General features: G+C 35.3%; 1 protein-coding gene across 1 annotated transcript in view; it reads right to left on the reverse strand.

Moving 5' to 3' along the window:
* Window positions 1-14,401, reverse strand: part of fam193a (family with sequence similarity 193 member A) — a 28,670-nt gene that overhangs the window by 9,624 nt on the left and 4,645 nt on the right. Inside the window, exons 4-16 of the mRNA XM_051111453.1 lie at window positions 10,188-10,357; window positions 9,842-10,009; window positions 8,416-8,647; window positions 8,122-8,246; window positions 7,885-8,032; window positions 7,707-7,781; window positions 7,521-7,598; window positions 6,889-7,007; window positions 5,621-5,863; window positions 4,402-4,534; window positions 4,121-4,264; window positions 2,425-2,691; window positions 1,862-2,075 (exon numbers count right to left, since the gene is read on the reverse strand). Coding sequence (XP_050967410.1) covers window positions 1,862-2,075; window positions 2,425-2,691; window positions 4,121-4,264; window positions 4,402-4,534; window positions 5,621-5,863; window positions 6,889-7,007; window positions 7,521-7,598; window positions 7,707-7,781; window positions 7,885-8,032; window positions 8,122-8,246; window positions 8,416-8,647; window positions 9,842-10,009; window positions 10,188-10,357 — 2,116 coding nt within the window. The remainder of the gene's footprint in view (window positions 1-1,861; window positions 2,076-2,424; window positions 2,692-4,120; window positions 4,265-4,401; window positions 4,535-5,620; window positions 5,864-6,888; window positions 7,008-7,520; window positions 7,599-7,706; window positions 7,782-7,884; window positions 8,033-8,121; window positions 8,247-8,415; window positions 8,648-9,841; window positions 10,010-10,187; window positions 10,358-14,401) is intronic.

A 14,401-nucleotide genomic window follows, 5' to 3' on the forward strand; every position in this document is an offset into this window, starting at 1 on the left:
CTAAATGAGGGGAAGAAAAAAAAAAAAAAAAAAAAAAATGTAGGATGAGACATGGTTTTGTCCATCAGAAATTGATTAGATTCTTGTTTTTTGCTAGTTGCTGTGATCTCCTGTGATTGAAAAGTGAAGGAAGGACAGATTATTGGAGGGGGAAGGAAAGATGTTTTTGATTAAAGATCACATGGGCAAATACTGACCCCAAACTTTTGAACGGTAGTGTACACTTCAGAAATCATTCTAATATGCGGATTTATTATTAGAATGATCAATGTTGGATAATATCAACAGTTGTGCTGCCAAATATTTTTTGGAACCTGTGATTTTTTTTTTTTTTTTTTTTCAGGATTCTTTCATGAATAACAAGTTTAAAAAGTACAGTGTTTATTCAAAATATAAATATTTTATAACAATGTAAATTATTTATTATTAACTTTTAATAAACTTTTAATTATTAACTTAATACATCCTTGGTGAATAAAAGTATTAATTTCTTAAAAAAAAAAAAAAAAAAAAAAAGAAACAATAAAAATGTACTGACCCCAAACTTTTGAACGGTAGTGTACACTTCAGAAATCATTCTAATATGCGGATTTATTATTAGAATGATCAATGTTGGATAATATCAACAGTTGTGCTGCCAAATATTTTTTGGAACCTGTGATTTTTTTTTTTTTTTTTTTTTTTTTTCAGGATTCTTTCATGAATAACAAGTTTAAAAAGTACAGTGTTTATTCAAAATATAAATATTTTATAACAATGTAAATTATTTATTATTAACTTTTAATAAACTTTTAATTATTAACTTAATACATCCTTGGTGAATAAAAGTATTAATTTCTTAAAAAAAAAAAAAAAAGAAACAATAAAAATGTACTGACCCCAAACTTTTGAACGGTAGTGTACACTTCAGAAATCATTCTAATATGCGGATTTATTATTAGAATGATCAATGTTGGATAATATCAACAGTTGTGCTGCCAAATATTTTTTGGAACCTGTGATTTTTTTTTTTTTTTTTTTTTTTTTTTTTTTTCAGGATTCTTTCATGAATAACAAGTTTAAAAAGTACAGTGTTTATTCAAAATATAAATATTTTATAACAATGTAAATTATTTATTATTAACTTTTAATAAACTTTTAATTATTAACTTAATACATCCTTGGTGAATAAAAGTATTAATTTCTTAAAAAAAAAAAAAAAAAAAGAAACAATAAAAATGTACTGACCCCAAACTTTTGAACGGTAGTGTACACTTCAGAAATCATTCTAATATGCGGATTTATTATTAGAATGATCAATGTTGGATAATATCAACAGTTGTGCTGCCAAATATTTTTTGGAACCTGTTTTTTTTTTTTTTTTTTTTTTTTTTCAGGATTCTTTCATGAATAACAAGTTTAAAAAGTACAGTGTTTATTCAAAATATAAATATTTTATAACAATGTAAATTATTTATTATTAACTTTTAATAAACTTTTAATTATTAACTTAATACATCCTTGGTGAATAAAAGTATTAATTTCTTAAAAAAAAAAAAAAGAAACAATAAAAATGTACTGACCCCAAACTTTTGAACGGTAGTGTATATATATAGCGCAAATACATTTTTTATAATAAACGGTGAAATGTTACATGAAAAGATGAATGAATTTTGATTTCATGGTGACAAAGTGTACTTCTGAATGTATTCTGAATGATCCGATCACCAGAAACTTTTATACCAGCTCTAATTAGATGTTTTAAACACCTGAATAACTGTAGAACCGTAAACTGGTTACAGCTTTCCACATCAAAATGGAAGTGTAGTTTTATCCGCTTTGAGGCGTGCAAAACATCTTTAAAGTGACTTGTGCAACTGACCAGGTAAGGGCTCCTGGAGCAGCACAGACGGGTTCCAGTTCTTCATCATGTGCGTATCCCAGAGGTTCTCTAATTTGAGCGAGGGACATGGCAAGGAGCCGTTCCAGTCCCCCGCCGTGTTGAAGCAGCTCTGGTAGACGTGCTCCGGTAGGGTGGGGTTGAACACTTGCTGCTTTCCACCTGTGTGACTGGACGTGGGGGTGGGAGGAAGAGTCTAGAGAAGATGATGTGAAGAGAGTTGGGATCACTATATGAAAAACTCATCAAGAAATGTTTAAAAAAAAAAAAAAAAAAAAATTACAATTAGACTACTAAGAATATAACGGGAAGTTAATGATGACATTGCGTCAATGTTTGATAAGCAATGATCAATGATGTGAAAAGGGACATGCCCAGTAAGAAGTGAAATTTACCACCTGTGCCTTTTTAAGATTTTTGATACAAGTCACCCCCCTTGTGGCTGGAAACATAACAGCAAATTCACCGAGCACCTACAACCCACATATCTCTCAAAAGGAAGGCTGGGAATTTCCTGTGTTTCTGTGCATGTGCGTGCGTCTAACCTTGCTGTGTGTGAGCGGAGGGGTGGAGTAGAGGGTGGGCAGCAGTGGTCTGGGCAGGTGGGAGAGGTTGTGTAAGGGTAGATGACCGTGGATGTGGGGGTAGAGGTGGAGGGCAGGGTGCGCTGCTGTCTTCTCTGAGAAGAACTGGTGACCCCCTGCATGCAGCCTGCTGGTAGGCAGACAGGTGGAGTTCAGGCCGGAGGTGCTACCGTCCCCGTTGCCCTGATTGCACACATGACATTCACACGGGTGTTGTACCTGATCCACCTGAATAGAAAACAAATAGTTATAATTTCACCAGAGGCCATTTTTGTTATTCATCCTCAGCACATGCATGGGCTAAACATACGTATGTGTAACAGCTTAAGCGGATTAAGTGTTGTTATAGTTTCCAAAGGCTTAACTGCATTTTGACTTTTTTTACCCTACCATAAAAATAAGCTACTTAAGAGCAGCAATACTGAACAGGGGTTGAATTATTATGATATAGCTGTATTTAAAAAAAAAAAAAAAAATTATAACTCAAAAAGATTACATTATATATAAACAGTTTCACTTTTAATATCCCACTAAACTGTTAAAGATACAGTGCTTTTAAAAAACTGAGTATTCAGAAAAGCTTAAATGATTAGTCTCTGGGGGGGCTGAATAATTTTGAGAGTGTATGTTTATATCTATGTATCTGTAAGATTATACTAAAAGTAAGATTTTTAATGTTTTTAAAAAATCTCTTCTGCTCACCAGGCCTGCATTTATTTGATCCAAAGTATAGCAAAAAACAAAAAAATCTATATTTTTCATCATTACTCCAGTCTTCAGTGTCACATCATCCTTCAGAAATCATTCTAATATGCTGATTTGCTGTTAAAGAAACATTATTATTATTTTAAATTATTATTAGTATTATTATTATCATAATCATCATCAATTTTTAAACAGTCGAGTCCATTTTTTTCCAAGATTCTTTGATGAACAGTAAGATCCAAAAATTAGCATTTATCTAAAATAAAAAGCTTTTGTAACATTATACAGTATGCCAAACTTGCCAAAATTATATACATTAATACTTTTATTTAGCAAGGATGCTTCAAATTGATCAAAAGTGATGATAAAGACATTTTAATGTTAATTTATAATTTTTTAAATGCTCTTTTTCTGAACTTTCTATGTATCAAAGAAACCTGAAAAAATTCTACTCAGCTGTTTTCAACATAATATTTTTTTATTTTATTTTATTTATTTTTTTTGAGCAGCAAATCAGAATATTAGAATGATTTCGGAAGGATCATGTGACTGGAGTAATGATGCTAAAAAATTTTTTTTACACAGGAATCACAGGAACAAATAATATTTTTTAATTTATTAAAATAGAAAACAGTAATTTTAATCTATCTATCTATCTAAAATATATTTTATCTTACATTTATATTCAAATATTATCCTAAAAATATCGACCTTTTATTAAGCTAACAGAGAGATTAAGACTTCATACCAGCGTTTAGAAAGCAAAATGTAAAAACCGAAAAAAAATGATTCAACTAAAATTTAATTAGTATTTTGAACTTTGCATCCCTTAAAAATACATTCTATATTTTTTCCTTACAACCCCTTGGGGGGCTTAGTTTATAAAACCCTGAACCCTTAAGCCGATATATATATTCGGAAAGTCGCAGTAACATCATTTCCTAAGCTCGACCTGGGTATGAGGGTATGATGGAGGCGGACAGTCATTTTTCCCTCCAGACAGCGACTCCTTTTGGCCTGGAGGCTCCCCACCACTCTCCCTTTCTTCCTCATCACCTTCAGAGGAACTGCTACTGCTGCTGCTCCCCCGTGAAGACTGAGAGAATGAGAGAGGAGAACTTATTACCATCCTAGTAACATTCGAAATTCAATTGTCAAACTTTCCCAGTTGACAAACGTTTATTTTATACTGTAGGCGGCAACAACACTGTCAGATGATCAGCTGCCACCTACTTTATCTTTAAGTGTCATGCTCTCTTCTCCTCCACTGAGCTGACTGTGGATGCCATTAATGCTGGCCACCACAGCAGGGTCTTCGTATCCACTAAGAGGGTAGATGGCAGACAACGGAGGCACTTCATCATCGCTGTGGCAGAAAAAGGAAAGTAAAAGAAACCTAATGACTCAGGCGTTGGGAGTTGTGATGTAATAAAAACTGATGACACTGTATTATTGAAAAACAGAAACTGAGTGCGCTCAGCAGGAAAGTACATTATGAAGTCACTGAAAACATGAATACAGTAATGACTATAATAATTGGAAGTTGTCTGATCTGAACCTTATCTGATTTTGCAATACTGTCCACAGAGCGATTACCAGTACTACACATTACAAAAAAAAAAAAAAAAAAAAAAAGAAAAAAAAAACCCACGTAAAAACCCTTGACAGCTCATAAAATTATTATAAAATACAGCCATAAAATAAGCAGACAGGGAACAAAAAACTTTTTTCCATACCTACAAATGACTGCATTTTTAATTTACATACACTCCAGTGCAAAGGGCTGGAGTTGATAGGGTTTATATTTTAATATATATATATATATATATATATAAAAACAGAAAAGTTAAGTAAAACTGTAGTATTTAATGATTACTGTAACTGTGTATTTTATCAAATAATGATGATCATAACACCTTTCTTTCAAAAACAAACAAACAAACAAACAAAGATCCTATTAACCCCACACTTTTAAATGTAGTGTGTGTGATTTTTTCCTTGATTGCGCTGATAAACATAATTTCATCATAGAACTACACACAAAAACAAACAAAGTGTGAACAATGTCATCTGACTCACAAAAACTGACTGTCATCAGCTGGTTCCTTTTATGAATCATTCAAAAAAGGCTTCAAATCAAGAATTACTGGTTTAAATCAATCCTTCACTGAATGAGCTCACCTTACTAAATCAACACTTGACTCACTTACTACAGTTCGCGTTGTCATTACTGTCAGTGATGTGTACTTAAGGTTCACGCATCATTACTGACTGATTGTTAATAAGGATACGTGTGGTTAAAGATGCACATTTGCAGAATCGTATTTGTAGTAAATGTTATTTTCACAGAGGAAAAAACTGGTAGATATTTCTGGGACCTAAACGAAAAATGAGTGTTTATGTACTCCGATTCATTTCATATTAAGCAGAAAGCACACAACAGTTAACTCACAATGTGGTGGTGCCATCCTGTGGCAGGATGAGGCGTGGGTGCTGCTGGATGGTGATGGGGGAGCCTGGGGCCGAGCCGGACCCTGAGCTGCCCGATGACATGCTGGGAGGATGGACCTCGGACAGGTAGTCCCGGTGAGGTTCCGCCTGCAGGGGCAGCTTCAGATGCAGATCCTCTGCCATAGGAGCATCCATGATGCCACAGGTCAGGATGTGAGACAGGCTGCAGTCATCACAGGTGCATCTGGAAGTAAATGCATTAGCTCAATAAGTACACAGGTTACCAGTATGCAATTTCACTTCTATTTTCTAAAATAATAGAAGTGTGTGTGTGTGTGTGTGGGTAGTGATAGATGTTCTTGAGTCCCTTGTTTGTCCTGAACAGTTAAACTGCCTGCTGTTCTTCAGATCCTTTATGTCCCACAAATTCTTTGGTTTTTCATCATCTTTGTATTTTTGAACCCTTTCCACCAATTACAGAAGGTTCAAATGCTCACTGATGCTCCAGAAGGAAAAGCTATGCATTAAGAGCCAGGGGTGAAAACTTTTGAACAGAATGAAGATGTGTACATTTTTATTATTTTGCCTACATATCATATACATTTTTTTCCATTTAGTACTGCCCTTCTGAAGCTACAGACGATGCTTACATGTTTCCCAGAAGACAAAATAGGTCAAACATAACCTGATCTTCAAAATCAAATGTTTTCACCCCCTGGCTCTTAATGCATTGTGTCTCCTTCTGAAGCATCGAGCGTTTGAACCTTTTATAATAGTTGCATATGAGTCCCTCAGTTGTCCTCAGTGTGAAAAGATGGATCTCAAAAATCACACAGTCACTGTTGGAAAGGGTTCAAATACACAAAAATGTTAAAAAGTTTTTGTGGGACCTGAAGGATTTTTCTGAAGAACAGTGGGCAGTTTACAAACAAGGGACTCATGGACAACTGTCACTAAACACTACCTGTGGATCATTCAGGTAACAACACAGTATTAAGAATCAAGTGTATGTAAACTTTTGAACAGGGCCATGATTATAATTTCAACTATTATTTTCTCTTGTGAACTATATGTAGACGTCTTTTAAGTAAAAAATCTTATTCAGGTCAGTACTACATAAAAAATAGCATGCATCATTTGGATAATCCCTCTTATTTTGGTAAAATAATTAACATTGTTTTGACATGACTTGACATGACTTCTACTGTATACCCAGATTATTACTGAATAAAACTATATAAACTAATAAAACTATACTGAATAAAGTACCTCCGTCTGTAGTTGCAGTTGGGACAGTCTGGAATACTCAGCCTGGATGAAAGCATCTGTTTCACTGTGTCTGTGAACTTACTGTCACCACCCAGAGACTTTTTACTGTTTGGTAGGAACTGTAAACACAATAATTGTGGATTGTAAACACAGTTGCTTTTACAAGGAAAACACACCATTTTAATATCATCAGGGCTGAATATACTTCTGTTACTACCACATTTGTGACACATTTTTGTAACAGCGATAACTAAAATGCCATACCACATTCAACGTAGCTTCATAAAATTAAAGTTGAACCAACTATGTCACATGGATTATTTTAACGATGCCCTTACCACTTTTCTGGGCCTTGAATGTTGTAATTACATTGCTGTCTATGCAGGATCAGAAAACTGTTGGATTTCATGTAATAAAAAATATCTTTATTTGTGTTCTGAAGATGAACAAAGATCTTACTGGATTAGAACGACATGAAGCTGAGTAATAAATTACAGAATATTAATTTTTGGGTGACCTATCCCTTTAATATTACTTTCATTAGATGTCCAGAAAGCACTGTACATGCAGACCTTAATTTGAGTAAACTAGACTCAACAACTCAACTTTTTTATTTTCAAAAGAAAATGTACCTGCTCTTCAAAAAATCGTTTCTGTTTGAAAATCTCTGCATCTTCTTTAAGCATCCGCTGCTTGGTTCTTAAAGACATCTTATTAAAAAAGAAGAAACTCATTTAGCTCATCATCAATGAACTGCTTTGTAAAGAACAAAATCATGAATGAAAATTAATAATGCATTATGAGTGACTTCAACTTACATTTCTATTAATTAAGGACTTATGTGGTTCTGTCCTTTGATTTGTGAGATTCTGACCTTCAACCTTGAAAAGCAACTGCAAACAGGCAAAACCGGTATCAGATGCAAGATCGTGCAAGAAAGCCACCAAAGATTAGCTCAGTGAGGTTACATTCACATTATTGGCCAACAAAATATACCTGCTCATCAACATAGTCATCAATTCTCTTCTCACACTCCAGCCATTCAAGAGCCACTGCACTCATCTCCTGGTCTAGCTGATGGTATCTCTCCAGCAATGTACGGTACATATCCTCACTGTATGAATCATGGGATGTTGTGCCCTGCCTGTTCAACAAAAACAAAATAATGGCATCTATACACGCAGAGCACTGCTATAATAATAAAGTTTTAAGCAAATTCAACAAAGACTATACCTGAGCTGGGCCACTAAGGCAGGTAGACTGTTGTGCAGGATGGGTTCAGAGAACACCAAGTTCTCAAAAAGGTGCTTATTGTGGAGCTCCCATGTTACTTGAAACTTCTGCAAATGTTCGTTCTCCTAAAGAGGAAAAACAGTGCTAGTAGTAGGTCATAATGATAAATAAAACACTGCAGAAAGACAAGCATTGCTACATTTTTAAAATTTAAGCATCGACTTGATAGCGAAGTACAGTACTTTTGACCACACCAGAATTAATGTATCATATGGTTGGGTTGTAACAACACACCAGGGTGAGCAGGAAGCTGCTGATGGTGCGGGCCGCCTGGCAAAGCGCATTGTACTCTTCTAGCAGCAGTGAGATAAACTGGTGGGCCTGTGGAGGCCCTTGAGCCGCTGCACCGGGTGCCTTCGAGCCTGTGGACAGGTGCTTGAGTAGCCGCACTTTCATCTCTAAGACGTACTCCCTCGCCTGCTGTTCCAGACGCTGGTACAACTGGTAGGGATCTTTCTCACAAAGCCTAAATAAAGAGAAAGCAAGGTTAGGCTTTGGGAAAAGAGAAATGAGAGTTTCCAGTGGAATTATTAATGTGACAGTTTATTACACAGGGTTAGCAGATCCACCAGACTGCAGTGCTTGCTGTCATTAAGAGCCTGCAATACAGCACTTTAACATTCTTTATAAAAAAAAAAAAAAACATCCTAGCCGTCAGAGTGATGGATAATACTATTTGTAGCAAACCCCATTATTAAATTATTTAAGTATTTTAATATTATACAAACAAGTCTCTCAATCTCATAATGGCTGCCCTTATTTGATCAAACATACAGTAACTCTCATCTAGTTTATTATATTTTAAAACAATTTATTCCTGTAAAGGCAAAGCTGAATTATCAGCAGGTCTTACTCTAGTCTAATGTTTAATTATTACGTAAAACATTTTAACTTGACATAAAAAAAAATCTAAAATACAAAAAGTAAAAAGTAAGCTGAGAAATCACCCTTGTCTCTGAGTTCAGCCCTAGGCTGTATATTTTATAAAAATTATAACAAGAAAATAAATAAATAAATAAAAAAATACAAAAGGAGAGCAAGAGTCAGTAAAGTTGCCTATATTTTTTTTAACCAATCAGAAAACTAGACAGAAAAAAGTTCTGCCTGTGAACCATTTTGTGTGTTTGGCTTTGCTGAAATTGGAGACAGCATGTTTGTCTGTAAATAATGGAAATTAGCAAAACAGCTGCAATCACTTACAATGCTATTAAGGTGGGATTAATAAGCTAAAAATGTTTTGAAAACTGAGTCCCACTTTATATTAAGTGGCCTTAACTACTATGTACTTATATTTTAATTATTAATTTGGTACAATGCACTTTGTGTACATACATGTTTTTACATTGTACTACCATTTTAAAAAAATACCTGCATGTAATTACTTCTGTAATTAATTACTGTAAGTACATTTGTAATTGCACTATTGACCCATCCCTTATTATAACCTACCCGTACCACCAAACCTGTTCCTAACCTTACCTGTATCTCACCACAATAGCAGCAAAAGTGTTTTACAATACAACATAAACATTATAAGTACACTGTACTTTTTTTTTTATGTAAGCACAGAGTAGTTAAGCGCACCTAATATAAAACTGCTCCAAAAACTGCTTTTGGATCTTAGGAGAATCTCTTAGGAGAATGCTATCCTCAAGAGTACCTGTCAACGAGTTCCTTCATGCTCTCTTTGTCCCGGTCAAGAGGCTGATCCTGATCATCAGCCAGCGGAGTCCCAGTCTGACGGTAAATGCACCGGACCAGGTATCTGACCTCAGACCAGTGATTCTGCAGTTGTTGTGACTCCCGCTCTGATTCAGCAGTGCTTTCCCTGACCAAAGACACCATAATCAAACCATTGTAGAAGGGGAAATAAACAAGTCTTGATTAGACCAACAACAGATTTTGTTGTGAATAAGACCAATTTAAACTGACCCCACAACATATATATATAAAAAATATTAAAAAAAAAAAAAAAAAAAAAAAAAAAAGTCAGATGAAGAACTCACCTCCGCTCATAACAGGCCTCACAGCTACACACTGTGTCTGCAGTGAGGGGAGCGCTGAGATCTGGAGCAGGCAGTGTAGGAGCACCGACTGTCAGTCTCCCTCCGGCCCCCAAGGGCTCCTGGGACAAACCGCCATTACCCACTGGCATGTGCAATAAGAAGTCCTGATTCTGAGGAAGAACAAGAAAAGAAGTATGTACCACCACTTTGTTTTTTCATCCCCACTGCTGCTACTTAGATTATACTTCAAATTAGTGTTGGATAATGTTGACATGTGGGAAAATGGAAAAAAAAAAAAAAAAAAAAAAGGTACAGCTACTCCCTACAGGTGCTTTTCAAAATTGCTTTTGGAAGAAAGAGCACTGCGGTGACAAGAACATTATAAAATTATACAACCAGAGTATACAGAATGTGTCAACCACATAGGGCAACTTCTACTTACACTTAAAGGTAAATGCTATCAGATGGAAACACAAAAAAAGGGACCAGATAAGTAGAGATGCACTGGAATATTATTTAAAAAGTCACATTTTTGATTTAATTAAATGGTTAAAATTGATCATGCATCTTTTAGAAGCTACTCTGCCTATTTATTTAATTATTTATTTTAATAGTTTCACTGAATTTATTTATTTTGCTTGGATTTGGAATAGAATTGCAATTCCAAAAGTTAAAACAAGTCATATGAAACAAGGTAAATCAAGCAGCAACAAGCACATACTCTAAAACAGAGCTTTCCACACTGTGGGTTGCAGTCCCCAGTGGGCAACAGAAGTACTGCAGGGGTGCCACAGCCAAAGCTACATCAAATTAAAATATATTTTAAATATATTTTCTCATGGTTACATTATAGGGCATATCTAAAATATTTTATATTGTCCGTAATAACAAGGTGAAATATCCTGCTCATTACTAAATGTATTCAATTAATTCTTTAAAAAAAAAATAAAGATTTCAGCCACTCAGAAAGACCACAAACATTCTATTCCAAAATGCACTGATAGATGCATATTTTTGACGCAATGTGGGGCGGCGTATGACAGTGCATCATCCTCATTAAGTGTACCTGACTGCACAAGTAAAGAAATTTCTGTTCTGGTTGCACCTGTCCTCTGAATACCCTTAGCTCCCTAACAAGGTAATAATGTTTCTCTGCTAATCTGATCTCTGCCTTAAATTAACATCTATACAGTCAGACATTAAATCCTTAAGGAGTCATTCACACAGAATGTTTTTGCACTCAACTCTGTTTTTCCATTATTTTTTCAAAAATATTCTACACATCACTCTTCAATTTGAATGTAGCTGTCATAATGTCATTTAAGTGCTGTTCAACACAGGTATAGATTTAAATCCAATAGATATGTGAACTGTATGTCTATGTAGCTTTTGTTACAGATTTTGATGAAATATAATATGCAGTATTTTTTTCAGATCCAATTCAGTTGTACAGACAATACAGCTGATCATTTTATCTTCACAACAAAATGGTTTAAACATTTTTATGGAAGTGTGCTGATGGAATGCTGATGGAACCAATGTTAATTTCGTCGACGAATAATTTCAGTTAACGACATTTTTTCACCAATGAAAATGAGATGATAACGAAACAACTTGTTTTGAATGACAAAAACTATGACGAAAATCTACTGACATTTTTGTCAACGAATAAAAACAAGATACAAAAGGGAAGATTTGGGAAGATATTCATTCAGAAAGAAGCTGCCTGGTTAGGAGGTTAGATGTGTACATTTGATCTGTATCATAGCCTACTGATCTATCTGGCGGGACATAAGCCAGCATACATTTGCTGCTGCATGTCTCAAAAATGTCAATATCTGGGAGTAAGAGAAGAGCAGGCATACGGATAAACTGGACTACGCAAAAGAGAAACTCAAGCACACACACTGAAGCAGCACCTCTCACACAGAGCACAAGCATTGTCGTTTTTGACGAGTATTCATGTAAACATACTCGGTTACGTCTTGGGTGAACGTAAAACAGTTGAGAGAATATCAGACACGTATCAGTACACTGCATCTGTGCATATGGTTTTAAAGGGACAGCAGCCTACTTTAGTTGCTACTGTCTGTGACATTGATGTTAATCAGGCAACAATAGAAAGACGGAAAATCACTCACTGCTCTTGACTGAATCACTTTAGTTGCCCTAATACAGATTGATCTAAATTTATTAATATAAATATGTCTGCTTGAAAGAATGAAGAATGTTATAAACAAGTTGTAATGACTGCATAATTAGCCTATATAACCATTGGTATTTCACTGAAAAGAAGACCATGTTCTTGTTTCTTTATGAGAAGTGATTTCATTTAATTTTAATATAAAGGCATGTTGTGTGTCACAGCAGTTAAATCTGTGTCTATCACTATACAATGAGTTTGGTAATTTGAGAGACATGCTTAAAGGGGTCACTGGATGCCCATTTTCCACAAGTTGATATGATTCTTTAGGGTCTTAATGAAAAGTCTATAATATACTTTGGTTAAAAATTCTCAATGGTTGTGTAAACAACACCCTTTTGACCTTGCCAAAATAAGCTCTGCAAAAATCATCTCATTCTGGTCGAGGCTGCTTTAAATGCAAATGAGCTCTGCTCGGCCCGCCCCTCTCTTCTCTCTGTGGAGAGACGAGCCTGTTTACTTTAGCCGCGTTAGCCACTAAACTTGCTAACTAGCACATTATTAGGAAAGGCGATTGCAAAGATTCATTAAAAAGAACCCTTATACTCACTTCTGCTGTAAGTGAAGCTGGATCATGAATGATTCGCGCGAACATAGACGGATATATGTAGATCGTGAGGCACATTTCCTTCACAAACAAACATAATCTACTGCATCTTCAGTGGCTCAAATGTCGTGAGTAAATGACGACCACTATGTTCATTATTACATCCAGCAACACAACACCTTAATTGCTCAATCTGAGATATTCTTGTCTAACTTACATCCCCGCTCCAGCATCAAAACAAAGAGGGTGGACTGTTACAGCTGATCTGAGGTAAAACGCTCATGTCAATCAACCATCGTGGGAGCGGCCTCTGTCGGTGTGACGCCGCAACGACAGGCATCTGACTAATATATGACTAAGACTAAATGCCATTTTGGTCAAAAGACTAAAGGTCATTGCACACGGAGTCTGAAATTTTCATATGCGTTTTTCAGTTTTTTCATATTCGTCATCTTGTACTAATAAAATGCTTGCTACGGATGCGAAAACGCAGAAAATCTAACCTGATCCAAACATTTTTATGACGTACAAAATTTTCAGACACAGTGTGTAAACTCGATTGACACAATGTGAGGTCGTATTTATTTTTTAACGTGCGAAAATTGTGGACTCAGTGTGCAATGACCTTAAGACTAAGTCAAAACTTGTGCCTCTGAAGTTTAGAAAGATCTGCTCTAAAACAACCTTACCAAAAACATGTCAACAGGAAAACAGTACAACTACCTACCTGTGAAATCAGTGTGCAGTGAAATGATACTAGAGATCTCTTTCCAAACCAACAGAACAGGGACAATGGTGGTACCTATCTTTGTTTTTTTTAAATACTGCCCTGGCAATCATCTTAGACTTATACTGACTCCAAATGGCTTAATTCATTTATATCACAAGCTTAAATGTCAAACAAAACAGGGTTTACTAGTGTGACCAAACAGACTCTTTGTCCTGGACGTGTCCGGGTCAAAATTTCAAAATTGCCTAAAATGTCCTTTGTTTTCCTATTGACGTGCTCTCTAAAGTCCTCATACATAATATGTATGAGTATTTGCACTGATTTTACTGTTCTTTGTAGATCCCACTTTCTGGCCTGCATGTTATTGGTCAAACTACTTTTCAGCCATTACCCTCAAGCAAGTATGAAAACAACAGAAACAAAAGAAAAAGAAAAAAAAAATGCAGTTAAAAGATCCTCGCCTGGACATGTCCAGGATTTATAGGACATATAGTCACCCTAAGTTTACTCAAATAAAGCAGTATTTGTTTCAGTAAAGAAGTATTTGGCCAGTCATGTGATCTCAACATGGTAGCCCCCATCTGGCAACCTCATCCATGTAAAATAAAACAGCTTTTATATGGCTAATGATATGACTGGAGACAATTTGTTGCTTTAGGGAGAAAACTTTGAACATTCCTTTAAACATTCAACACTCTGACTCAGCTAAAAATGAACAAGTTAATTACAGGAAT

The sequence above is a fragment of the Labeo rohita genome, chromosome 1, assembly GCF_022985175.1.
Source record: "Labeo rohita strain BAU-BD-2019 chromosome 1, IGBB_LRoh.1.0, whole genome shotgun sequence".
Taxonomy (NCBI): Eukaryota; Metazoa; Chordata; class Actinopteri; order Cypriniformes; family Cyprinidae; genus Labeo; species Labeo rohita.